Source organism: Mus caroli, unplaced genomic scaffold, assembly GCF_978045245.1.
Source record: "Mus caroli unplaced genomic scaffold, Mus_caroli_1 scaffold_12, whole genome shotgun sequence".
NCBI classification, from domain to species: domain Eukaryota; kingdom Metazoa; phylum Chordata; class Mammalia; order Rodentia; family Muridae; genus Mus; species Mus caroli.
Genome location: NW_028227267.1, coordinates 50,947,541 through 50,974,590, shown reverse-complemented (window position 1 = coordinate 50,974,590; position 27,050 = coordinate 50,947,541). Strand labels below are relative to the sequence as shown.

General features: G+C 46.3%; 2 protein-coding genes across 5 annotated transcripts; both read left to right on the top strand.

Annotated features, from left to right (window-relative positions):
- Positions 1-2,401: 2,401 nt before the first annotated feature.
- On the top strand, positions 2,402-6,541 carry Ppp1r3e (protein phosphatase 1 regulatory subunit 3E). The gene is made up of 2 exons (XM_021182497.3): positions 2,402-2,878; positions 2,969-6,541. Exons 1-2 carry the CDS (start codon positions 2,462-2,464, stop codon positions 3,389-3,391), a joined length of 840 nt encoding a protein of 279 aa, XP_021038156.1. The 5' UTR covers positions 2,402-2,461; the 3' UTR covers positions 3,392-6,541.
- Positions 6,542-11,743: 5,202 nt separating this feature from the next.
- Homez (homeobox and leucine zipper encoding) lies at positions 11,744-26,596 on the top strand. Of its 4 annotated transcripts, XM_021182406.3 has the most exons (3): positions 11,744-11,928; positions 23,863-25,383; positions 26,435-26,596. In XM_021182406.3, the coding sequence occupies exons 1-3, from the start codon at positions 11,844-11,846 to the stop codon at positions 26,485-26,487; spliced, it is 1,659 nt and encodes a 552-aa protein (XP_021038065.2). In that variant the 5' UTR covers positions 11,744-11,843; the 3' UTR covers positions 26,488-26,596. The 4 variants fall into 4 exon arrangements, with proteins under 4 accessions (XP_021038065.2, XP_021038064.2, XP_021038066.1 ...); XM_021182405.3 differs by having other exon boundaries at positions 11,745-11,928; positions 23,863-26,596; XM_021182407.2 differs by lacking the exon at positions 11,744-11,928 and adding an exon at positions 18,433-18,564 and having other exon boundaries at positions 23,863-26,596.
- The last annotated feature ends 454 nt before the right edge of the window (positions 26,597-27,050 follow it).

Here is a 27,050-nt window from a genome sequence, read left to right as displayed (position 1 = left end):
ACAAATAAATAAATAAATTTGGAGATTTTATTTGTACTCTAATATTTTCTCTTCTTTCCTTCTTTTTCTTTTCTTTCATTTATTTATTTAGAGACAAGGTCTCTCTACATAGCTGTCCTTGAACTCACAGAGATCTACTTGCCTCTGCCTCTTGAGTGCTGGAATCAAAGGTATACACTTGGGGGCTGGAGAGATGGCTCCGAGGTTAAGAGCACTGACTGCTCTTCTGAAGGTCCTGAGTTCAATTCCCAGCAACCACATGGTGGCTCACAACTATTCATAATGAGATCTCACTCCCTCTTCTGGTATGTCTGAAGACAGTTATAGCATACTTACATATAATAAAAAAATCTTTTTAAAAAAAGGTATACACTTGCACCACAATGCCTGGCTCCATATTATCTATCTATCTATCTATCTATCTATCTATCTATCTATCTATCTATCATCTATCTATTTATTTATTTTGGATTTCTCAGTGTAGCCCCAGCTATCCTGGAATTCACTCTGTAAACCAGGCTGGTCTCAAGCAGAGACCCTGCTTGTTCCTGCTTCCCAAGTCCTGGGATTAAAGGAGTGAACCTCCATGCTCAGCTCACTTATTTTTTTTTTTTTAAATTATGTGCTGTGTGTGTCCAAGCGGGAGCTATGTTCATGTGAGTGCAGGGTCCCTGGAGGCTAGAAAATGGCACCAGATTCCCTGAAGCAGAGCATTCTCTTACCAATGAGCCAGCCTTCCAGCCCCATACTGTCCACTTCTATATTAGATGCTAACATTATCATTTAACGAAAATACCAGTGTCGTCATTATTATCAGTTATATTTTAATGCTGTATAAAACTAAATGAATAGAACAGTGAACTCTAGAATTTGGCTGCTGAGGTCCTAATCCTAGCTCCACAATTGGTAACTATGTGACGCTCTCTGGGCAAGGATCTTTTCCATCTCAATTTTCTCCTCTGTAATATTTGGGTTTTTTGTTTGTTTTTGTTTTTTTTTGAGTTTTTGTTGTTGTTGTTGTTTTAGGTTTTTTTTTGGGGGGGGGGTTGAGACAGGGTTTCTCTGTGTAGCCCTGGCTGTCCTGGCACTCACTTTGTAGACCAGGCTGGCCTCGAACTCAGAAATCCTCCTGCCTCTGCCTCCTGAGTGCTGGGATTAAAGGCGTGTGCCACCAAGCCTGGCCTTTTTGTTGTTGTTGTTGTTTCTGTAATATTTGTAACAATTATAAATACTATAATTATGCCTAGTGTTCTGTATTATAAAACCCCATAGAAAGCAGGAGCATGGCTCGGCAGTTAAGAGCACATAACAGTCTTCTAGAGGCCCTAGTGTAATTTCAGCACTCACTTATACCAGCTCACATCTACCTGTAATGCCAGTTCCAGGCTATCTGATGTCCCCTTTTGGCCTCCGTGGGTACCTGCATTCCTGCATACATAACCCCCTGACACCATGCAGATAATTGAAAATGAAACAAATCTTTGTAAAAAAAAAATCAGAAGAGAAGTTAGAAAATATTTTACATACCATTGTCACTAGTGTATTTTTCAAAAATAAAATGGAAAATAGCCTGTCCTGTGTCCTTCTTGGAAGAAGGACAACTCAATAACTGGAAGACCTACCATGTATAAAAACGGCCATGAATCAGAAACAGTCTTCACCCTTGAAAAGATTTACAGATAAGAGATCAGAATTATTTTTGTTTGTTTTAATGATTGAGAAAAATCAAGGTCCAGAGAAGTTATTCCTTTCTCAAGGTCACACAGCTAATCAGCAGGGGACATAGGACTGGAAGCTAAGTGTTCTCATTACTTTTCTCAGTAGCCAGTGAGCCAGTGCCACCGCGCATCCTTTTGAATCTTCTACTAAAGACTTTTATCTAGGATTCACGCCCTTTCAGTCACTACACTCATTGCCATCGTATTTCAAACCTGTAGCCTGGGTTTAAGAAAACACTGAGTTCTAAGGAGAATTAAACCATCAGCATTTTTAATTTTCCCGTGCTAAGAGAAAAAAAGAAAAAGGAAAGATTACTCTTTTCTTCCTGCTTTAACCCTTCTTATATAGGAGTAACTCATCTAAGACCCCAAGGATGGAGGCAGTCCCGCCCCCTGGTGCAGCAGTGAAGATGGATACCAGCCACCTGTCAGAGGGCTGTGGGCGGGGGCCGGGTCAGCGAGGCCCGCAGAACTGAAGGGTGAGCGTCGCTGAGCGCACGCTCAGAGCAGAGAGCTGGAAGCGAGCAGGACGGATAGTCTGACACCGGGGCTGGCCGCCAAAGGAAGGGAAAGATGGTCAAGGAAACCGAGCAGGCAGGGTACGCGGGGTGACAGCAAGGAGAGTCCGCAGCCAGCTGCTGCTGAGCAGCCCTATCTACACCTTATGCTCGGGCATAGAGCCGGCAGCAGAGCGAGGACGCGCCGGGCACTGTGCGCTAGCCCCGCTGGGGCTCAGGGGTGACATGTCCCACGAGCGGCCACCGCGCACGGATATCCCCCGCAACCTGAGCTTTATAGCGGCATTGACCGAGCGGGCGTACTACCGCAGCCAGCGGCCCAGCCTCGAGGAGGAGTCGGAGGAGGAGCCCGGGGAGGGCGGGACCCGGCCAGGCGCCCGCTCGCGGGCTCACGTTCCGGGTCGGGGGCGCAGGGCCCGCTCTGCGCCCGCGGGTGGTGGCGGGGCGCGGACAGCCCGCAGCCGCAGCCCTGACACTCGCAAGAGAGTGCGTTTCGCCGACGCGCTGGGGCTGGAGCTGGCTGTGGTCCGGCGCTTCCGCCCGGGGGAACCGCCCCGGGTGCCCCGCCACGTGCAGGTGCAACTGCAGAGGGACGCCCTGCGCCACTTCGCGCCGTGCCCGCCGCGAGCCCGCGGCTTCCAGGTAGGCGTCCCGCCGTGCCCCGCCCCCGGGCCTCAGCCTTCCCTCTCGGGAGTCCCCGCCCTGACCTGCCTCCCCGCCCTCTCTCCTCAGGAGGCGCGCGTCGCCCTGGAGCCAGCCCTGGAGCCCGGCTTCGCCGCCCGGCTGCAGGCGCAGCGCATCTGCCTGGAGCGCGCAGACGCGGGCCCTCTGGGCGTGGCCGGGAGCGCGCGCGTGCTGGACCTGGCCTACGAGAAGCGTGTGAGCGTGCGCTGGAGCGCGGACGGCTGGCGCAGCCTGCGGGAATCGCCCGCCTCCTACGCGGGTCCTGCTCCGTCCCCGCCGCGGGCTGACCGCTTCGCCTTCCGCCTGCCCGCACCTCCGGTCGGCGGAACGCTGCTCTTCGCCCTTCGCTACCGGGTTACGGGCCGCGAGTTCTGGGATAACAACGGCGGCCGAGACTACGCGCTCCTTGGGCCCGAGCATCCTGCCGGTGCCGGAGCCGCGGAGCCCCAGGGCTGGATCCATTTTATTTGAGACAAGGCTCCTACAGGCCACAGCAGGGAAAAAACGGAGGCATGCAGGCGTAGGGGGAGAGGCTGTGGCGCCAGGAACCAGGGAGTCACATTTGGCAGATGGGTGGAGAGCGGTCTCAGTCAAGCGGAGGTGGCTGGAAACCGCCTGCGAAACTCAGAGAAATTGGGGTGGAAAACAGCAGGTGTGCGTAAGTGGAAGGAACTCGAGGAATGAGAGATAGAAGGCCCTGAAAGGCTCTGGAAGGTCAAGAAGCCTTCTTGGGCTGGGAACCTTTATGGACTGAGGAGCCTTGATGTATAAAGTCCAGCCCAGTGAAGTCATTCGGATTGCTTCCCTCTTACTGGCCTTACCACCCCACGTCCCTGTGTCCTGCCCATCCTAGCTTCATCTGAGCCGAAATTGCCTTGCTTAACTCCAGGAATTTGACCATTGCCTTCTGGCAGTATGACAGGATTCCCTTGTCTCTCAGCAGTTCGTGGCTTCAGTCTTCAAGGATAGGGGTTGGGAGGGGGGGTATGACAGTTTGTTCTTTTTGAGTTCCTTCAGCCACCAGGCAAGCACTAGGAGTAAGGACGGTGGCAAAAGTAACTCCCACCCTGCCCTTGTAGCCAAATAGTGAGACATCTAAGGGGTTCACATAGGCTTCCAGAAGAATGAATGCCAGCCTTACTTTTCTGGGCGTCTTCTTAACCTCTAAGCACTTTATGTCAAGGGCCGGGGAATCATGAAAATCCTACTGATTTATTCTTCGTGCCTCTTAAAAAGAGGAAACCACTGAGTATCTGTATGGTTGAGCATATTTCTTTGTGTCTTTGGGCTCCGTTTTCCTCTGTGAGAAGAAAGTGGAGTTAGGTGGTTCCCTAAGGCCCTCTCCTCCTCTTCCACCTCCTCTTCTCTCCTTCTCTCTCTCTTAAGGCTACTTTTCCTTTATTTTCTTTTCTAGATTTATGTTATGTGTGAGTACACTGTCACTGTCTTTTGACACACCAGGGCGTCAGATCCCATTACAGATGGTTGTGAGTCACCATGTGGTTGCTGGGAATTGAACTCAGGACCTTTGGAAGAGCAGTGAGTGCTCTTAACCATTGAGCCATCTCGCCAGACCCCTTTCTTCTTCTTTTTTTAAAGATTTATTTATTATTATATATAAGTACACCATAGCTGACTTCAGACGCACCAGAAGAGGGCGTTAGATCTCATTTCAGGTGGTTGCTGGGATTTGAACTTAGGACCTTTGGAAGAGCAGTCAGTGCTCTTACCCACTTAGCCATCTCGCCAGCCCTCTTTTCTTTTCTTTTTTTTTTTTTTCCTTAAGGCTGCCTTTCTTTCAGCTACCTTTTCTTGGGACTAACTGATCTTCCTTCTTTCCTCCTTCCTCTCTCTCTCTCTCTCTCTCTCCCTCCCTCTCCCTCCCTCCCTCCCTCTTTCCCTCCCTTCTTCCCTTCCTTCCTTCCTTCCTTCCTTCTTTCCTTCCTTTTGGCTACCTTTCTTCTTTTCTTTGTTTCTTTCTTAAGGCTACCTCTCTCTTCTTCTCTTCTCTTCTCTTCTCTTCTCTTTTCTTCTCTTCTCTTCTCTTCTCTTCTCTTCTCTTCTCTTCTCTTCTCTTCTCTCCTCTCAACATGGTCTCTAGCCCAGGCTGGCCTCCAAGGTACAGCCCTCCTGCTTCAGCCTCTGCTGTGCCGGGGGTTATTGGTTTGACCCACTATGACCTTTCTGGCATTTTATGGTCTGTTTATGGCACAGTATAGATTAGAAACAACATCTTTCAGTAAGCAAGGTGTCTCGTGGCACATACAGGAATGATGTTTTGAGTTTGAGGCCAGCCAGGGCTACATATGATTACCAAGCCATCCTGGGCTACATTTGACTCTCAGAAAATTGAAAGAAGGAGAAGAAGAAGAAACAAGACTTACCCAGTGCCCTGAGCCTGTGGCTGCGGATGAGCGTAGTTCAGATGACCCAGGACCCAGGCAGCAGCCAGCAGAGAACCCCAGTGGATCTGTAGCTCCTAAGCCATAGCTCACCCTGTGCCCTTTGGATTTCGCTCTTGCCTCCACAGACTTCCAGTCTGGGCTCCCAGTGGAAAATGGAGAAGAGTCCAGCTGTTAGGAAAACTGTTGGTGTGGGATCCCTAGAAGGAGACAGTGTTGAAACTCTGGAGGATAAAGGATTATGGGTATAAGAGATAGAAAAAAAGAATGAAATGGCACCAGAAGGTGGCATTTTGAGCCATACCCTGAGCCAGTGAAATGGAAAACCTGGAGTCTTCTGTGGTAGCCACCCTCACGACATGCCCTTCCTGAGGGGGAGTCAGGCCTGCTGCTTGTTTGCCTTGCCTTGCCTTGCCTTTCTCCCCTCCCACCACTTGTTTCTTTGAACATGTAGGACACTTATCTTTAGTTCCTCTCTTCACCCATGTTGGTCTCCCTTTCCCTTGAGGTGGATGGGAGCCGTAGCTTCTTTCCTCTAAGGCCATTGTTGATCCACCTTCCTCAGGCACCTCTCTAAAGGGGAAAGAATTCCTAATGTCACAGTTGAACGAGGACCTCCCAGGTAACTAACTGGCTTCCCATACCCCTTTCCATTGCCAGCATCTTGAATGGTTTCTCACTTCCCCTCTTCTCTGCCAGGTACCTATACGTACACTCAGAATTCAGTTTGGGGCTTGTTCTTTGGCCCCTCTGGTCATGCCTCAGATAAATGCCTATTTGCGCATCATCTTCCCTTGAGAAGAAGATGGTTGGATGCATCTGTGGACCACCTTCAGGTTCAGCAAAGTAAAAGGAAGAACTCTCTTGGAAACTCCTAAACAATGCACTCTCCAGTCTTCAACAAGGAGCCCAGGGAGACTGGGTTGAGGGTCAGGTGTTACGACATCATCTTTAATGTGTGTGCGTTATTGTTGCGTCATATTAACAATAGTAGCAGCTCCCATTTAACTTTTGTGTGCTAAATGTTTTACATGCATGTTTAAAGTGGCACTGGGATTTGAGCATTGTTATTCCTGTTTTAGAAATAAGTCTAAGCTCAGTAATTTGTTCAGGACTATAGGATTGTGATCACAGGAAGTCCCACGAGTCTGTGTGTAACCGTGGTGGTATGTATTTTTTTTTCTTTAAGAACAAAATTAAAAACTTTGCTACATATCTACCATTTTACCGTAGGGAAAGACCATCGTTCCTCATTATGCTGTGCCTTCCTGTCCTCCAAAGGCCCCAGACTTTCCCCTGCTGTCTCTTGTGCCAGCATTCCAGCTCTGCAGGGTCAGCAAGCAGCATCCCACCTGCCTGCTAGAGAACTTAGAACCTACTGAAATGCCAGGCTCCATATAGGGGGCTTCTGTCCTGGCTCTGGCCAACCCACCATACCATTGGGTGCACCTCCTTCCCTCCCTCCACATCCGTTACCGTTGCCCAGGTAAATTATTTGATGTTTCCTCAAGAATGGTTCCAAACTTAGGGCAACTGCTAAGTGTCCTTGCTGGGCTTCCTTCCTGGGACACCCTGGTAGTATTGAGTGGGTGAGTGTGAGCTTGGGCCAGGTCATAGGGCATAGGTCATCATGAGCTCTCTGTAAGAGGTACCATGGCTCATTCACACGCCTGTCTTCAGCTATATAGAACAGGAGTCTTAGAGTTTGTTTGTTTGTTTGTTTGTTTGAGATTTTTGTTCGTTGTTTGTTTTATTTTGTTTTTTTGTCTTTTTTTCCAGACAGAGTTTCTCTGTGTAGCCCTAGCTCTTCTGGAACTCACTCTATGGACCAGGCTGGCCTCAAACTCAGAGATCTGCCTGCCTCTGCCTCCGGAGTGCTGGGATTAAAGGTGTGCGCCACCACGCCCAGCATCTTGCTTACTGAAGTGCTGCAGCACTTTTAGACAAGGCGATATGTTTCTCTAGTCCCCAAGGTTGGGCCTGGCCTAACCAGTGTACTGAGAGCCTTGTCAAATAGGAAAGGGATGCTGTATGTACTGTCTTGAGTGGTATTTGTGTGCCTAGCCCTTTTGAGATTCCCAGAAGACCTTTCCTACCTGGATGTCACTTCCTTGGCATGGGAATTTAGGATTCTCCCTCTTTCACCAGATATGAGTTTCAGGCCAGTCTAGTCTACAGAACAAGTTCCAGGACAGCCACGACTACACAGTGAGACCCTGTCTCAGGGGGAAAAAAAAAAGTTTCCCTTTTCTTATCTTGAACTGGGCTAGAGTAGCAAAACTGTAAACCCTACCACCCACAAACCAAGTGAGACACCCTTTCTTCTAGCTCACTTCTTTCTTTCTTTCTTTCTTTCTTTCTTTCTTTCTTTCTTTCTTTCTTTCTTTCTTTCTTTCTTCCTTCCTTCCTTCCTTCCTTCCTTCCTTCCTTCCTTTCTTCTTCCTTTCTTCTTCCTTTCTTCTTCCTTTCTTCTTCTTTTCTTCTTCCTTTCTTCTTCCTTTCTTCTTCCTTTCTTCTTCCTTTCTTCTTCCTTTCTTCCTTTCTTCCTTTCTTCCTTTCTTCCTTCCTTCCTTCCTTCCTTCCTTCCTTCCTTCCTTCCTTCCTGTCTGTCTGTCTGTCTGTCTTTGTTTCTTCTTATTATTATTATTATTTTATACGTGAGAACACTGTTGCTGTCTTCAAATGAACTCAGTCCCTCTGGAAGAGCAGCCTGTGCTCTTAACTGCTGAGCCATCTCTCCAGCCCTGAGCCCTAACTCTTGATCCTCCAACTTCATTCCCACATTCTTGTTTCTGGCTTGTGTTGGAGAGTGCCTCTGGGTGCTTGCCATTCACACACAATCAGAAGCATGAAAGCCTTGTCTCTAGAGAGCCCAGGTTTCAGGTTCCTTCCCCAAGAACACAAGTCCAGAAATAGGAAGTGACTTGAGCAGCATTATAACGTGTCAGTGAACTTCAAAGACTGGACTCAACATATGGACCATCATATCTCATTACCCATGATTGTGATGGCAAGGGCAAAGGTTAATATAAAAGAGTCCTTCCAAGTTGGCAGAGCTTTAATCCCCCCATTCAGGAAGCAGAGGCAGGTGGATTTCTGAGAGTTTTGAGGCCGTCCTTATCTTCATAATTTCAGGACAGCCAGGGCTACACAGAGAGTCCCTGTCTCACAAAACAAATTCCTTCTTGTACCATCTCCGTCCTTTTCCTACCCTCCTTTTCCCCCTGCTAGCTTCCTTCTCCAGGGACTGGTGGGGTCTCTGTTCCCAGCCTTGAGCTTCCTTGGGTAAAGTTAAAGAGTATTGATCTTTGTAAACACACAGAACAGGTACTACACTACTGGGTAGCTAACATGGAAAGAACACGAGTTTGTTCTGTGAACCTCCCCAGACTGCTCTCCAGCCCCTCAGGGCAGCCCTGTGCACTGTCCCAGCCAGAAGCCCGTTAGCATTGTGCCTCCCTTCAGCTTCCCACCCAGCTGCCCTCATGCAGGTACAAAAACCATATTAATCAGGGAGAGCTGGGCAGTGATGGTGCATGCCTTTAATCCCATAATTCCAGTACTCCAGAGGTAGAGGCAGGCACATCACTGTGAGTTCAAGGCTAGCCTAGCCTACTGAGTTGAGTTCCCGGACAGCCAGGACTACACAAACTCTTGTTTTGAAAACCCCAAATAAATAAATAAAATTAGGGAGTCGGGGAGGAAGCTATTTAGAAATATTCTTTGGGTGAAGAACAGGGAGAGCTGAGAGAAGGATTCTCTTCCCCACCTCATTTCTTGCTTTTGTCTAGGTTTTTTGCAAGTCTTGTTCTACAGCTCTGGCTGGCCTTGAACTCATAATCCTGCCTCATCGAGGATGACAAGCTTGAGCCACCATACTTAGTTACTACTTAATAATTTTTACTTATTGGGAGGGCACTCTTGTGGAAGTCAGAAGATAATTTGGGGGAGTTGGCTTTTTTTCCTTTCCTGGGGATAGGACCCAGATCTTTAAGCTTTGCCACAAGTACCTATCTTCCTTAGGGTTTCCAACGCTGCAGTGAAACCCGGTGACTAGAAGGTGAGCTGCGGTTATTTGGCTTGCACTTCCACATGACTGCTTACCATCAAAGGAAGTTGGGACAGGAACTCACACAGGACCTGGAGGCAGGAGCTGATGCAGAGGCCATGGAGGGTTGTGGTTACTGGCTTGCTCCTCATGGCTTGCTCAGCCTGCTCTCTTTATAGAACCCAGGTGTTGTTTTTAACAAAATTTCAGTCGTTCAGTTTTACCAGTGAAGACTTGGGAGGCAGAGAAAGCACCCAACTGACCTTTCTCCACAGCCGACAACACAAGAGGTCTTTTTCTTTTTTTTTTTTTTTAAAGATTTATTTATTTATTATATGTAAGTACACTGTAGCTGTCTTCAGACACTCCAGAAGAGGGCGCCAGATCTCGTTACGGATTGTGAGCCACCATGTGGTTGCTGGGAGTTGAACTCTGGACCTTTGGAAGAGCAGTTGGGTGCTCTTACCCACTGAGCCATCTCACCAGCCCAAGAGGTCTTTTTCTATATGTTGTCTCAAAAACTCTTCCAACAGTATGCCCCTCCTTTCTACTTCCTGTGTATCTCTATCCTCCTGACTCTCTTATTTGCTGTGTTTTAAAAAAAATAATCCTATGTTCACTTCCTGTCAACTGGTTGCCTGCTCTGCCTCTGGACCTAAGGTTGACTTTATTTAATCCTCTTTACAGTATTCAAGCAGAAAGCTCTTGGATTAAAGGCATTGTGTGAGGGCACCACAATGAGAAACAGTTTTTTTTTAGTAAACAACACAATCTTGTGATTCACAGTGTGATCAAAGATCCTGCAACCCCAGGACCCCCAGCCAAGGGATGGCACTATCTGCATGGGCTGGGGTCTCCATCAGTCAGTCACTAATTAAGAAATGTTCTACAGGCTTATACTTATGGAAGCATTTTCTTTTCTCTTTTCCTCCCTCCCTCCCTTCCTCCCTCTCCCTCTCCCTCCCCCTTTGTCTTTTTCTTTCTTTCTGCTTGTTTTTTAAAAAAAGATTTATTTATATGAGTACACTGTAGCTGTTTTCAGACACACATCAGAAGAGTGCATCAGACCATTACAGATGGTTGTGAGCCACCATGTGGTTGCTGGGAATTGAACTCAGGACCTCTGGAAGAACTGTCAGTGCTCTTAACTCCTGAGCAATCTCTCCAGCCCTTGTTTGTTTGTTTGTTTGTTTGTTTGTTTAGAAGGAGTTTCTCTGCATAATACTGGCTATCCTGGAACTCATTCTGTAGACTAGGCTAGCCTCCAGCTCAGAGATCCACCTGCATCTGCCTCCTGAGTGCCAGGATCAAAGGCACTGGCATAGAGGCCTTTTCTTAATTGAGGTTCTGTCCTCTCAGATGACTTTAGCTTGTGTCGAGGTGATAGTTTTATGAAACTAACACAATACCTTTCCCTCCTGAGGTATCTTTCCAGACCTATGGAGTCTTGGACATGTAAAAGTTGGGTGAGAAAGAGGTACAGAAGGGTTGGTGACCCTGACACTCTAACCAGATCCTTTTATCATTTTGGACAGTGAGAAAGTTTGGAGGGCTGAACTCTAAGCTGCCTGGCACTCAGCTCTAGCTCTTGGTGCAGTTAAAAGGACCAGCTTGGGAGAAGCTAATTTCTTCTTAGGTCGGGATACCTCATTGTTTGGTGGCTAAGTTATATCCTTATGCTTAGGCAGTGCAAACATAAGTTCCATGTTTATCAAAGGGATCCCCGAAGCAAAGTAAGAACAGTATGCTGAAGATAAGCAAAGCAAGGACTTCTAGTCCAGAATGGATGGAAAGAAATCTTGAAGAAGTCCTTGAGAAGGATCGGGTCTTAACAGAACTGGTTCCCACACATCTGAGTGATAAATAATGGAATCAACCACAGTGTAATGAAACAACAGCAGACCTGATAGGGAAGCCCTAGTCTGTAGTGTAATTCTAAGTAAAATCATGGTATCTAGGGTAAACATTAGAATGAAGTGTTTTTCAGTGTATCTTGGGTAAATGATAGAATGAATAGTTGTTTTCTAGAAGGACTTAGACCTGGAAGGAATTATTGTGGGAAACCTTGTTTTCTGTGACTGAAGGCGCTTCACTACAGTCCCATGACTTTGGTCACAACAATCCTGGCACGCCCGGAGTGTCTTGCATTCTTGGGTACTGCAAACAGTGCACAATAAGCATGAAGTCACAGAGGTGTGGCGTTTCCTTCACCAAACATAGGAGAGATCAGGGGCTTTGGTATGAGGAACTAGTTTTACTAAAAAACTAACTTCTCCGTAACCATCAATAAATACTCCTTTGTCCAGTTGTTCAAGATGAAGTCTACAGTGGCTGGATCTCCCGGGGCCCAACAAGGCCTTACTTCATCTTTGAGTGACCTTCTTTCTTTGATCATCCCATGAGACTCAGAATACCGACACTAGTTGGAGCATAGTCACGGGCCTCCTCATTACATCATAATAGTCAAGCTGTGATGTCATTGCAGAGCGCCCACCCAGTACGTTTTGAAAGTGATACCATATATGAAGGAAGCATGAGGACCAGACACCCAGGGAGAGGTAGGTGGAGGGTGTGCAAAGGTCCTGTGGTATTATGTTCTTTCCAAACTCGGGCATCTTAGTTTGGTGGCAGGTTCCTCTGAACTCTTTCTTTCACAGAAAGTTTCATGTAGCATTTACTGTTTCAAATCCATCCCAAATTCCCAACACCTGCACTTCTGATTGATTATTCAGCCTTTCGGCTCCCTTGAACTCTGGCATTTCTTAGGAGAGGAGACACAGACAACTGGATGGAAACTGAACATGGTCATTTGGTCCCTGAAGTATACCACTTTTAAGAAGAAAACAAATACAAAATTGGTCATAAAGTGAACTTTTATAGAATGGAAAAATGCAAATCAGTTGTAGTTTTTAAAAAGCTGACAAAAAGTCGCCTCTACCTGGCAAACAATTTTTTTCTATATGTTTGGATACAAGAAGCCAGATTGAACTTTTTTGTTTTGTTCTTTGTTGTTTGAAACGAGGTCTCACTATATAGCCCTGGCTGTCGTGGAACTCACTGTGTACACCAAGCTGGCCTCAGACTCACAGAGATCCACTTACCTCTGCCTCCTGAGCAATGGGGTTAAAGGTGTGCACCACCACACCTGTCTTATTTGTGCGTGTTCAAGGCTCACACAGAGAGGCAGAGGACAACTTTTTGCAATGGTGCCCCTTTTCCAGGGTGTGGTTTCCTTAGAATCAACCCTAGGCCATCAGACTTGGCAGCAGGCACCTGTACCCACTGAGCTATGCCCATCCTGATGCACTGATAGCCTTTTCATGGAACAAGTAAATCACACTTACTGTAAAGAATTACGTGCTGAACCATGGTGGTGCACGCCTTTACTCCCAGCACTGGGGAGGCAGAGGCAGTTGGATTTCTTGAGTTCGTGGCTAGCCTGATCTACAGTGAGTTTCAGCACAGCCAAGGCTACAGAAAAATCCTGTATGTGGAAAAAACAAAAACAAACAAACAAACAAACAAAAAAGGCTTTCAGTTTTCTAGCATGTTAATTTTCAAGTTATGGTAATTAAAAAAAGTTATTTTTACACCGTGTGATTGTTGTGGAGTGTCCACCATAGAAGACTGCCCGGACATTAAGCCAATAGGAAGCCTGTCAGTCAGCTGGTAACTATACTGGGTATTCAGGGTCCCAGTATAGCTCCGATCCTTTCTCAGAGTGAGCTTTTAAGCACAAAACCCTGTTGTCAGTTCACATTCTTCAGTTAACAACAGCTAGACAGAAGTGAGACTAAAGCTAAGAAGCAAGGTTAGTGTATCTTCCAACTAGAACTGTATCGACTTTGATGGATTAGGTCTTTGTTTTCATTTTGGAAGGAGGTGCTGTCTACAAGCTGAATCTTACAGCCTGAATGGCACTTCCATCATGGAGTCAGCTGTGCTAAGGTCTGGGGCCTGTTATCTCCAGATATAAAAATTTTCAAACCAGGCATAATGGCTCACACCTGTAATTCTAGCCCTCAAGAGGCCAGTAGAGAAGGATTGCCCAGAGTTCAAGGCTAGCCTGGCAAGTGAGCCTCGGCTACTGTTGAGAACATGTCTTGAAAGACAAACAATATTTTTGCCAGACTCGGACAAAATGGACCACTTATTTCATATATGGTGTAAGGTATTAGACTAGGGATGCTAGAACAAAATGGCAGAAATGAAGCATTTTGAACCTTTTCTTTTATCATCTATCTATCTATCTGTCTGTCTGTCTATCAATCTATTTATTTATTTATTTTTGTGAGTGTTCTGTTTTCAATGCTGGGGCTCCCACCTAAAGCCTTGCAATCGCCTGGCAAGCACTCTACTCCCAAGCTAAGACCAGAAGCTCAGGGTGAAGATATTAATTTCATTCTGAGCTCTTTCCTTATCTTACAGTGTCCTCCATCCCCTGAACTTGGCCTTGAATACGATCCCTCTGCCTCTCAGAGTGCTTGGGATTGCAGCTGTGTGCCATCATGCCTGGTGTCACTGCACCTTCCCATGACTTTCCGTTAACATTCATTCACAGCCATGGCAGAGACTCCCTGTTAGGACAACAGTCACACTGTGATAGAGTTTAAGACATTTAATTACTGCTTCCAGGATCTCCAAATAGCTGCACTATGAGGCAGTGGAGTTCCTACCGCTGTTTCGCTGCTTTGAAAAGGAATAGGAAGGACAGGTCAGTCCAGAAACTGTGTCTGCCGTGGGATAATAAGGTTTTTTTGTTTTGTTTTGTTTTTAAAGATTTATTTATTTATTATCTGTAAGTACACTGTAGCTGACTTCAGACACTCCAGAAGAGGGTGTCAGATCTCATTACGGATGGTTGTGAGTCACCATGTGGTTGCTGGGATTTGAACTCAGGGCCTTCAGAAGAGCAGTCAATGCTCTTAACCGCTGAGCCATTTCTCCAGCCCGGGATAATAAGTTATTAATAGGCAAAACTGAAAATCACGCAAGAATCCTTACTAAGCCTAAACTAAGTGTTTCCCAGCTCAGCCAATCTCAAAATGTCTATGGCATTCATTGCCAACTGACAAAAGAGGAGGTTTGATAGAGGGAGAACTAAGGAAGGAAGGACACACCAATCTTAACAAGTTAGCCTTGAACTAGGTATACTTCCAAAGGTTACGGCAACTAACCACCTCCTTAAGAAGTATCTGGCCTTCTCAGGTGTTTTGCAAGAGGTCTGTTAAGAGAGAGACTCGAATTTCATCGGTTAATTGTTCCTCCAGTCAGCCAGTACCTCAGCCTTCAAAAGGAGGACTTTTTTTTTAACTTTAATTAATTTTTTTGTTTGTTTGGTTTTTTTTTGCTTTTTGTTTTTGTTTTTGTTTTTGTTTTTGTTTTTCGAGACAGGGTTTCTCTGTGCAGCCCTGGCTGTCCTGGAACTCACTCTGTAGACCAGGCTGGCCTTGAACTCAGGAATCTGCTTGTCTCTGCCTCTCAAGTGCTGGGATAAAAGGCGTGTGCCACCACTGCCTGGCAGACATTTTTTTTAATGACCTCTTTTGTGTGTGTGCCCGGGTGCATAAGTATGTGTATGAATGGGCTCATGCATTGGACGGTGTGGAGGTCAGAGGACAGCTTTCTGGAGTCAATTCTCTCTATCATGTGGGACCCAGGAACCTCACTGCTGGCATTCAGCTCAAGCTGTCAGGCTTGGCAGCAGGCGCCTTTACTGCTGAGACAGACATCTTGTAAGCCTGAGAAAAAAGTTTCACCAAAGATGGGACATTAACATCTCTTGAGGATGACCTGAGCCCCTAGTCTCAAGTACAAGTCCTGGAGGAGTTGAGAAGGTTGTTATCCTGCAAAAGACAGGTTTTATTATTATTATTATTATTATTATTATTATTATTGTGCTTCGATGACTGCTCAGTAATTTCCACACCCAAGTCCACACCAACTTCTAAATCTAGAAGTTAAAACTCAGAGTAAGCCTTTTAGCCTCCCTGCTCCAGAACCAGGCACAGGGCTTTCTTCTTTTTGTGGTTTCTTTGCTCCCATCAGCCCCCCCCTCTTGATTATTTTACTTTGAAATGTTTTGAGTATTTTGTGCCATATGTGTCTGTGTGCCACATGCATGCAGTGCCCACAGGGGCCAGAAGAGGGCGTTAGATCTCCTGGAACTGGAGTTTCAGATGGTTGTGAGCCATCCTGTGAGTGCTGGCAATCAAACCGTACTCCTCTGCAAGGTCAGCAAGTGTTCTTAACCACCATACCAGTGTTCCAAACCGCTAACTCTTGGGGGTGAATGTTTGAAAAATGAAACGTGATTGAAAGCTGTCACCTTTTAAATTTCTATGTGGGTCATCCTTGTTGCCCAAAGTAATTGGCCAGCCTTTCCAGAGTCAGGTGTTTGGTTCCTGCAGACAGCTCCTCCCTCAGTTTTCAGCCCTTCAAGCACAGATTCTTCCCAAGCAACCCAGGCAATAGAGTGCTATGAGGGATTGATCTCCCCTGGTAACTAAGGGCTGCCTAACTGAAATGTCCCATTTCCCCTTTCTTCATGTTAACTACCAAACAACGGGCATTGTGTTGTGACTCAGAAGAATGTCATGTAAAGTGCAACAGCTCTGGCTCAAAGCCTGCTGGATAAAAGGTGCCTTAGATTTTTACCAACAAAGACTCAGGAGCCAGATGCTGGGATGAAAGCCTGCTAGCTCATGACTTTTCTTTCTAGCCAAAGTCCCACCAGTAATGCCCCTCTCTCATGATGCCTTTAAAAACCTCCTCTAATCTGAATGTCCCTCCTGTCTACTTCCTCTGGTTCTCAATATCTGATCCCCCTGACTCCCTCATACGATGTTTTTTTCTTAATAACCCTATGTTCACTTCCTGTTAACCGTTGCCTGCTCTGCCTTTGGACCTAAGGTGGACTTTATCTAATCCTGTTTACAGTATTCAAGCAGAAAGCTCTTGGATTAAAAGTGTGGGCTAAGACTGAGCCACACCACAACTGAAAACCGGGTTTTCCAGTAAATAACACAATCTTGGGGTTCTCAGTGTGCTCAAATAACCCTGCAACACCTGACAGTTCAAAGAGGTCTTTTAAAAGGACCCTATTTTTCCTCGTTTACCCCCAGTGTCTTGACAACATAGATGGCTTTTAATGTTGAGACTGAGTTCATGCAATGAGGATTGGAGGCAAATAAGAGGCTAGCAACAGAAAATACGGCACAGCGTCAAAGCAGAGATGTTTAAGATGTGTCAGCCTGCAAAGAGCTCTAGGTTTTGGAGTGGAACCCTTAAAAAATGAAACGAGATTTGTATCTGGTTTCTTAGAGAGGAAGTGTGAAACGGAATGCTATCCTTAGTGAATGGAAAACTTGTTCATTCCTGAATTCGGACTGCCACTGAATTCATGAGGCCTCACCCACAGTTTACAGAAACGCTCATGGAGGTTGTTGTGGGGGGGGGGAGGAGCTCACAAGGCTCCCTCCATTCCCTGAGGGTATATAAACAGTTAACAGTGTTGAGATGAGGGAGACACTTAATTCATTAGTACAGACACTGATAAATTGCTCGTACTTCTGTAAGTAACGCCATTAAAGTCTGATTCACCAGCTGGGTGGTAGTGGTATGTTTATAATCCCAGAACTCAGGAGGCAGAGGCAGACGGATCTCTAAATTTGAGGCCAGCCTGATCCACAAATCAAGTTCCAGGACAGCCAAGGACCAAGGCTACAGAAAAGAACACTGTCTCAAACACACACACACACACACACACACACACACACACACACACACCATTCACTAAGCTATACTTGGGTGGAGTCATCCTTTGGCCATCTTTGATAGCCATTTGAAGTTTTTGTTAAGATTTATTTTTTAAACTTATAAGGGGTGGGGGGCAACAACATGGGACACGTGTCAGCGCACATGCTCACACAAGGTCTAGAAGAGGGCTTCAGACCAGATAGAGCTGGAGGTACAGGTGACTGTGATATAGGTGCTGGGAACTTATCTCAGGTCCTTTGTCAGAGCAGCATGTGCTCTTAACCCCTGAGCTGTCTTTTCAGCCTCCATTTGTTCTTTTCAAGAAAAGTTCATGTGACAGTAGGTAAGGAAGAGTCAACGGTGAGGTCTGAGAATACAGGCGAAGACTGATATTGCCTTATTCTTTTTTCTTTTGTTTTTTTTTTTTGTTTGTTTGTTTATTTTGTTTTTTGAGACAGGGTTTCTCAGTAGACCAGGCTGGTCTCGAACTCAGAAATCCACCTGCCTCTACCTCTGAAGTGCTAGGATTAAAGGCATGCACCACCACTGCCCGGCTGATATTGCCTTTCAGCCAGGGCTATATAGAGAAACCCTGTCTGGGGGGGGGGGGGCGGGGGGGGATGACCCAAATAACCAAGATTGAGCTTCAAATGTCAACAACACAAGTCACTTCAGAAGTGCTGTTTCCAAATACGATGGGAAATCCTAAATATTCTAAATTTGGTTGAGAACTTTGTACCCTCAAGTATGGTTTAGTGAACAGCACATCTTATTACACCCTAACAGCGAATCCCAGAGTATTTCGTCACTGAGAATACTTTCGCCACATTGACCTCAAAAGTGACCGAAGTCCTGGGTACTTAAGATGCTCGTCTTTCTGGGGGCTAAACATCTGATCCTCCTTGTGCACATTCTCGGTGGTTTTAAGCGTTTCGTCACGGCTGCCGCTGCTGGTAGCGCTTGTGCTCCAGTTTGACTGGTGGTAGGTGTCTTAAAAGGTCTTCCGAGGGGCTTCCTGCGGGACCCAGGGCCAGTTCAGTAAAGAACTTTGGAAGGACCACAGGATGCAGAGGTCCACTGCAGACGCCGAGTCCAGGAAGACATGTTCCCAGCCCCACGCGCCTACACTGACCGGGTCTCCGCAGCCAATCGCGGACCTCTGCTGGGACCCACGCAGCCAATGGCCGACCCAGTACGTTGTGCATCAGCCCGCCCACCAATCCGGACCTCGGCTTCGGCTCCGCCTCCAAGCCGCACTGGTAGGGGCGGAGCGCCTCGGTCCAGGGGTAGGGGGCAGCGTCCGTCCAGGGCTTCGCGTGGTGCCAGGAGCCGGGCGTGCCGCAGCCCCTCGCCCTCTTGGATCCCCTGCCCTCTTCCCCCTTCCCGCCCCGGCCCGCAGTGCGAGGCTAGGAGCCGCCGCCCGGGGCCGCGCCGTGGTGAGTGACCGACCCCCCCAGCCCCTGGGCCTGCCTCCCGGCCGGTGCGAAACCTCCGACCCTCAGAGCCCCATCCTCGTGGTGGGAGGAGAATCCTCCGTTGGAAGTCGTCGGGTTCTGTCCCTCTTTCCTCCCCTGCACTTTCGAATCTGTGTTGTTGTAACTGGGGGAGGCTAAGGAGTGTGTGTAGGGGGGGATGGGAAAGGTTGGGTCGGGACGCCCTCTGTGAGGATGCAGGTTCACCTGCCTCCTGGAGCTCACCGCCCCAAGTACTTGAAACTTTTTGTTCTCTGACCCAGTTCCGGGCCCTTCAGATGCCTCCCGGGCTTCCCCTGTCCCCATGGCTACCTCCTGGCGACCTCAACAGGCGTTTACAACTAGCCCTCACTTATAGGGAGCACTGCCATTTGGGAATGAAAGGTTAAAAGGAGAAAAAAACACACAAACAACTGGCCCCCGACTCTTGTGCCCCACCAACCGGAAAACGAAAAGTCCTCACAGGTTCCTGGTGTTGCAACTCTGAGACTTGTCAGCTGGAAGAAAACTCAAGCTTGAGACTTGTCTGAAAATCAGTGTGGGCCGAGATCGATGCATATTATGAACTCTTAGTCATATGTCTCAAATCCATTTATATTATTAGGATAGGTAGACAGCAGTAGTTGCAAAAGCCAGAAATCAAAAAACTAAGATACATGAATTATCCTAAACCTTACAATTGGAAGTAAATATTACCAGTCTTTAGTGTATTGTTTAACTCCTCTTTTTAGTATTAATTGCACACTGAGAACTTTTAAAACTATGAATGCCTGTGTCCCAGTCCATTAATCAGAAGAGCATGGCACGGAGGTGGCCTTTTAAGTTTCTCAGGTAATTCTAGTATGCCACTCTAGGAGAGAGCTACTCACTTTGATCATGTTATTTCCAGTTTGGCTTTCTTTAAAGTGAAGTGAGATTGGACCTTTGGAAGCTATCTGAGTTGGAACATACTCACATCACTCTTCCACAGTTGCCTTGCCCTCTCCTAACTGGGCAGGGTTTTAATACATATTCTTGAATTAGTCCTCCAAAGCATTTAATTTTTGTGTTTATACAGTTTTGCTCACGCTGGTCCCAAATTTGCGATCCTCCTGCCTCAGCATGCTGAGATGTCTTAGCTTCCACATTTTCATAGATTTGCATCATGCTTTAATTATGTTATTATAGATACCCAGATATGACCCAGAAATGGGCAACTGTGTAGGGGCATAAACAGTTGGAGAAGCACATTGTTTCAAGCAAGCCAGTGTGTTGTACTAGATACTAGCTAACCTTGAGTATCCAGGACACTGGATATTGATCATGTATATAATCTAGTGGGTCACTTGAACCGTTTAGCACCTTTCCCATCCCATCTGGTACCACAAATACCCTGTCCCTTCTAGACAGCTGTTATTCTTTTTTTTTTTTTTTTTTGGTTTTTTCGAGACAGGGTTTCTCTGTATAGTCCTGGCTGTCCTGGAACTCACTTTGTAGACCAGGCTGGCCTCGAACTCAGAAATCCGCCTGCCTCTGCCTCCCAAGTGCTGGGATTAAAGGCGTGCGCCACCACGCCCGGCTGACAGCTGTTATTCTTGTCTCCCACTCTTTCCATTCATTTTCATTAAGTTGCTTGTTCACTTTTAAGTCAGCTATTGCACTGCCTTCATTAAGTCAGGAAGACTTATAAAACAGAGATCTGAAGGTGACCTCTTGGCATTGGTGTGTGCAAGTGTGACATTGGGCATACATTTTTAAGTTACACATTTTGGAAAGTCTGACTCTTAAAAAAAAAAGATTGATTTGTGTGTGTCTGTGTTTGTGTTACTACGTACAGTAAAGCCCATGAAAACCAGAGGGCTTTGGATCCCCTGAAACTGGAGTTACAGGTGGCTTATAAGTCACCTGATATGGGTGCTTGGAACTGAACCTGTGCTGAGCCATCTCTCCAGCCCAAAGCTCTATGATTTTTATCTGATTCTCAAAGAAGTTGATGATCTAAAAAGTTTAGAAGCACCTAAGTTAAACATCACAAAAGTCCTTAAGGCCTTTAACACCCACTATACTCGCCAGACATACCTGAGGCAGTAAGTATTTCAGATCTTCTTTGAATAAAGACTTAGGAATCAAGCAGGGTCATATCCAGTTTTCTGCTTTGTCTTCTGTTTTAGTGCAAGCCTATGTTCAACTGAACGTTCCAAAGTCCTTTTTTTCCTACCGTAGAATGGACAACATCTAAATTTCAAGTCTAGGCTGCTTGGCCTTGCTGTCAGTCTGAGGATGTTAGAAACCAAAGGGAGAGAGAAGTGTCACAAGTGTGTTTTTTAAGTTAACGACTATGCAGAATAATATATCTGGCATCTGTAATAAGGATGCAGTTGTGATTATTCATAATAGGCTTTACCACTACCATCTCTGCCCAGGTAGAAACCCTCCAGTTTTGATTCTTTCTCTATCCAGTCCAAAATGGAGACACAGAAACTGACTGTTAAGAACACTGGTCTATCCTCCTTGTCACTCTTGTTTTTGAGACAGTCTCTTTACATTGTGCCATTGTGGCTGGCCCCTACTTGTCATTCTTATGAGCCATCCTGGTTGTAATGTGCTCCCATTGAAAGACAGATTCTTCCAGAGGATTACCAGCTACAAGGTGAAGTCTTGATTCTAGCTGGGTATAGTGGCATACGCCTTCAGTCTCAGCACTTGGGAGACATTTATGCCTCTGAGTCATGTCTATAGCCCTTTTTTTTCTTTTTTCCATTTTATTTTACATTTATGGATTTTTGTTGCACTTATGTCTGTTCAGTACATGCATGCAATGCTCACAGAGGCCGGAAGAGGGCATCCGATGTCCTGGAACTGGAGTTACAGATGGCTGTGAGCCACCTTGTAGATGTTAGAACTGAACCTATGTCCTCTGGAAGAGCAGCCAGGTACTCTTAAGCACTGAGTATTCTCTCCAACACTTGTATATTTTTTTCAAAGCAACAAAATCCATTCTGAAATTGTCTCAAAACCTCAAAATACAGCATATAAAATCATGGGGCTGGAGCTGTATGTAGCTTATTGTTAAAATGCTTGGCCACCGACACCTGCCCAGTTTAGACTTCCCAGGTAAGGGTACCCTTTTCTTTGATAAGAAACTAAGCCTTAGGTGAAAGAACTTGGCTAAGGACAAATAGCATTCTAGAAAGCAGGGAGGCTGCAGTTAACCGCAAGTCTGCTATAGACCAAACCTTTATCTCCCAAAGCTGCTGATTCTGACTTTATAATGCCTAGCACACAACAGATGCCCGATGACAACATGCAGCTTTTCTGTAAGCACAGCCTTCTTTACAGAGGAAGAAAATGGAGCGAAGAGTCATTAGGGTTTCAGTGACTTACCCAGAGCTAGATGCTAAGTGGCAGGAGCTTGGAATTCATAAGCTGCCTCCTCACTGGTAAAATGCCCTTCAAGTACAATGCTTTTAGGATCTGCAATGGCTTCTGGCCTGTTAGGTTTGACTGTCAGAAGCTGTGGCAAGCTAACACCAGGGCGAAGGATCAGTGTTGTAATCCTCAAGCCTCTAGGGGGCCGGCTCAGCGGTTAGGAGCACTTGCTGCTCTTGCAGAGGACCTGGGTTCAATTCCCTCACCCACATGGCAGCTCCCAACCAACTGTAAGTCCACTTCCAGGAGTTCTGATGCCCTCTTCTGATCTTTGAGGGCACCCAGCACACACATGGTGGATTATGTACATGCAGATCAAAGTTACAAAATAAAACCTAAAAATACTTTTATAGAGTAAGATAAAGCCCCTAAGCCCCCACCTTTTGGAGCACTTGCCTAGGCTAGAGAAGGTCTCCAAAGAAGTGAACACAGTATACATTGTCTTTGTAGACTTGAAATCTGTCAGTCAGTTGCATTTAAATAGTAATCTTAGCCTATCCTGGACAGACAAGAAGTAATATAAACACCAATGGGATTCCTCCAACAATATAATGTGACGTGATAAAGTATTTCTAATACCTAAGGAGGGAGCTGAATTATAGTGTTTCAGAATGGGGTGGAGATGGTTCCGTGGTTAAGAGCACCCACTGCTCTTCCAAAGTTACCAAGTTCAATTCCCAGCAACCACATGGTGGCTCACAACCATCTGTAATGGGATCTGATGCCCTCTTCTGGTGTGTCTAAAGAAAGCAACAGTGTACTCATATAAATAAAATAAATGAATTAAAAACGAAAAAAGTACTAAAAAAAGAAGTTACAGAATATTCAGAGAGCAGATTTTGCCAGGCATTGAGGAATGAATAGGTCCCCTTCCCACAATCCTGGGAGCTAGTGGTACTGTTTAATAAGCCTGTCCAGCTGGTTTTGAGGAGAAAGCTGGACTGAAGAGATAAGAGCAGGAGCCCTTTTACCCTTTGTGGAGTAGGCTATTAATGGGGAAGGGGTCATCTCTGGGCTCCTTAGGCTGAGCTGTGAGAGGTGACAAAGACCCAGGGAGGGGACTAACCTTTACTAAGCCCTCTCCACAAGATCTAGCCCAAGGGGAATAAGGTTCTTTTATACCAAGGTTTCCTCCTGGGATGGGAAACTCCCTCTAGAGTTTAGGGCTTTAATGTACTATGAATAGTTTCCTGTTCCCAGTACCCGTCACCACAAAAACGGGGTGGGCATTTTTTAGGGCTGGGCAGAGTATCCCACCCTGTTTTGTTGTTGCTTGCTTCTTTGTGTGTTTTGAGAGTTTTAGGTAGTTCGGGCTGTCCTTGAACTCCTGGTCCTACTGACTGTCTCCCAAGTGCTGGGATCATGGGTTTGCACTCCTGTGCCTGGTTTGATCGGCTGTTTCCCTGTCTCCGTGTTCTGGAAGCAATCCGAGATTATTAAGCATTCAAGAGTGCTCATTCTGAGATTTCAGCAGAGGTGCTGCTTTTGTGGTTAAGAACAGTCTGAGTGCTGTTCCGTGAACTTGAAGGTGAGAGCGGACTGATAGTTGTCAGAAGCAAAACTGAAGTTGGAACAGTAAAGGCTGTGGGAAGATAACTTTTTCCTTAGCCTCTAAAGACAGATTTTTGTCATGTGGCTTAGGGTCATTTTTATCCAAGCTTCTATGTATGGACCTTGTGTTTAATACAAAGAATACAGGAATTACAGCAGGTTCTGATGACTTGACAAGATTGTGCAAATTTTGAAATGATTTAGACATTTTAAGAGCAATACAACATGATTCAAATAGAAATTGTTTGGTTTCAGCAGTTTGGCAAAGATTAAATGGTGACGGGACGGTTTCTTTTCTTACAGCTGTCTCTGAAGGGTACAAACCAGAGCACGACATGAGTCCTAATAAAGATGCCAGCAGTCTCGACAGCTCTGCAGCAGGGCTTGTCTGTCTCCCTCCAGTCTCCGAGGAGCTACAGCTTGTGTGGACTCAAGCCGTCCAAACCAGTGAGCTGGACGGAAATGAGCACCTGCTACAAGCCTTCAGTTATTTCCCCTATCCAAGCCTGGCAGATATCGCTCTCCTCTGCCTGCGGCATGGGCTGCAGATGGAGAAGGTAAAGACCTGGTTCATGGCCCAACGTCTCCGCTGCGGCATTAGCTGGTCATCTGAAGAGATAGAAGAGACTCGTGCCAGAGTGGTGTACCACCGAGATCAGCTCCTTTTCAAGTCTCTTCTCTCTTTCACACAGCAGCCAGTGAGGCCCCCACAGGAGAGGCCTCCAGTGCTCCCTCCGGAACAGGTTGCTCTTGGACTGAGTCCTCTGGCGCCTAGTGAGCAGCCCACTCACATGAAAGGATTGAAGGTTGAGCCTGAGGAGCCCTCTCAGGTATCACAGCTGCCACTGAATCATCAGAACACTAAGGAGCCTCTGATGATGGGCAGCAGAACATTCTCCCACCAATCAGATTGTCAGGATCTTCAGATCAGTGGCCTCTCTAAGGAGCAGGCAGGCAGGGGTCCTGACCAGTCACGTGCAAAGACTGCTTCCTGGAATCACTTCACAGCTGTCCATCAGCCAGATAAGCCCGCATTGATCTCATTACTTGATAATAGTTGTAAGGAGGAATCCGAACCTAGTGGAATACCTCCATCTTCCTCTACCTCTTCTCCCTCTTTCCAGGGATTGGCTAATGGAACCACTGCCACCCCTAAACCCCTCCAGCCTTTGGGTTGTACCTCACAGTCATTCTCACCTAGTGAGAAGGCACTGTCTCCACAAGTAGAACCACTCTGGCCCCAAAGGTTACAGAATAACTCAGAACCAAATTTGGCTGGCCCCACAGAATACCTTTCCCCAGATATGCAACACCAGCGAAAGACTAAGCGGAAAACCAAAGAACAGTTGGCCATCCTCAAATCCTTTTTCCTACAGTGCCAATGGGCACGACGAGAAGATTACCATAAATTAGAACAGATCACTGGTTTACCTCGCCCGGAGATCATTCAATGGTTTGGTGACACACGATATGCCTTGAAGCATGGACAGCTGAAATGGTTTCGGGACAATGCAGTACTTGGTACCCCTAGTTTTCAAGATCCAGCCATTCCTACACCATCAACTCGTTCCTTGAAAGAATGGGCCAAGACACCACCTCTACCAGCCCCACCGCCCCCACCAGATATACGACCTTTGGAGAAGTACTGGGCAGCCCACCAGCAGCTGCGGGAAGCTGATATCCTTAAACTGAGTCAGGCATCAAGACTAAGCACTCAGCAAGTGTTGGACTGGTTTGACTCTCGGTTGCCTAAGCCAGCAGAAGTGGTAGTTTGTCTAGATGAAGAAGAAGGGGAGGATGAGGAGGATGAACTGCCAGAAGATGGTGAGGAAGAGGAGGAGGAAGATGATGATGATGACGATGATGATGATGCTGTAATCATATGGGACTGAGGGAGGCTGAGGCAAAGGAGAGTCTATTACTGAAATATTAACCAACTTAGTGACTGCTCAAACCTTTTTGAAATTGCTCTTGTAAAAAGTTTTGTGTTCTTGTGTAGGCAAAGCGGGTAATCTGCAGTAAACTGGAGAGGGTGACCAGGATAAACTGAAGTATTGGATCAACACAAATCCAATTCTCCAGCCTCCGTGTAGAGAGAGTTTGGGATCTGGGCAGATACTGGCTGAAAAGAGCTCTTGCTTTGCTCTTGCTCCTTAGGACTCTTTAAGTCATGTCTCAGCCCCACATCTACAAGGAACCTGAATGGAGAGAAGTATTGTGATCCAGTTGATCCCAGTGCACCCCAGCATTTGTCAGAGACTCCTTGTGCCTGGCCAGTCTTTCTGAGCACATGTTCAGGCACACTGCAGCTAGTGTTTGCAGGGTCTTGGCTTTGTAACAGACACATCCTCAGACCCCTGATGATGTCTTACTCGATTTGTCACTAATTCACAGCAGACTGTTCTTGCTTTTGACACTGGGACCAATCTGCTCTCTACCATTTTATTTCTATGAAATCCCCTCTTTGCTTACTATTGTCTCAGGGTAAATCTTTACATACAGAGTTTGTGAAACTTTTTAATAATCAGAGTGTGAATATTAGCCTGTGTATTTATTGGAGGCGGGGATGAGCCAGGCATAGTGACTGTGACTACTATACTTGGCAGGTAGAGGCAGGAGGATCAAGGAGTTCAAGGTCAGCCTTGACTACATATGAAGTTAAAGGCCAACCTGGACTATGTGAGACTCTGTTTTGAAACATAACAGTGTGTCAGAGGAGAAGGGCGGTGGGGTAGTTTCAGGTTTGGATTTACAAACCTGACACTACTTTCTGCCCAGATTGATATAGATTGTTAGGTTGGTTTTTTAATTATTTTTTCCTTTTTTAACTAGTGCTTCAGTTTGTATCTAACAAGAGATGTTTCCCTCTTTATAGGATCTGTCTTGTGGACAGAAGGACCATGGTCTTCTAACTCAATGATGTTCTAGAACTGGGAATCACTGGTAACAATTGGTTAGTCATCTGAAAATAGAGTGCAAGATCCAAAGTGCTTAATAATTTAAAAAAAAAGGCCAAAAATAAAATTGTTTCTCTTCTCCACTTTGCCACTTCTGTGTTTCAAGATTTATCTCCGTCTATCTATCCATCCACTTTCCTTTAGGTATGTGAGTACACTGTTGCTGTTTTCAGGCACACTAGAAGGGGGCATAAGATCCCACTACAGATGGTTGTGAGCCACCATGTAACGGTTGATGGGAATTGCACTCAGGACCTCTGGAAGAGCAGTGTTCTTCTTAACTGCTGAACCATCTCTCCAGCCCCATCTTCAGTTTCTTAAATACTTGTCTTGAACTCACTGTGAAACCATGGCTGTTGTTGTTCTGATCTTCCTGTTTCCATCTCCTAAATGCTGATTAGAAGTATGTGCCATTATGCCCAGTTTATGCAGTACTGGGGATCAAACCAGGCCTTTATGTATGGTAGGCAGGTACTCTGCCAACTGGGCTACATCTGTACCTAGCCTGAGTCTAGGAATTTAATGCTGGCATGT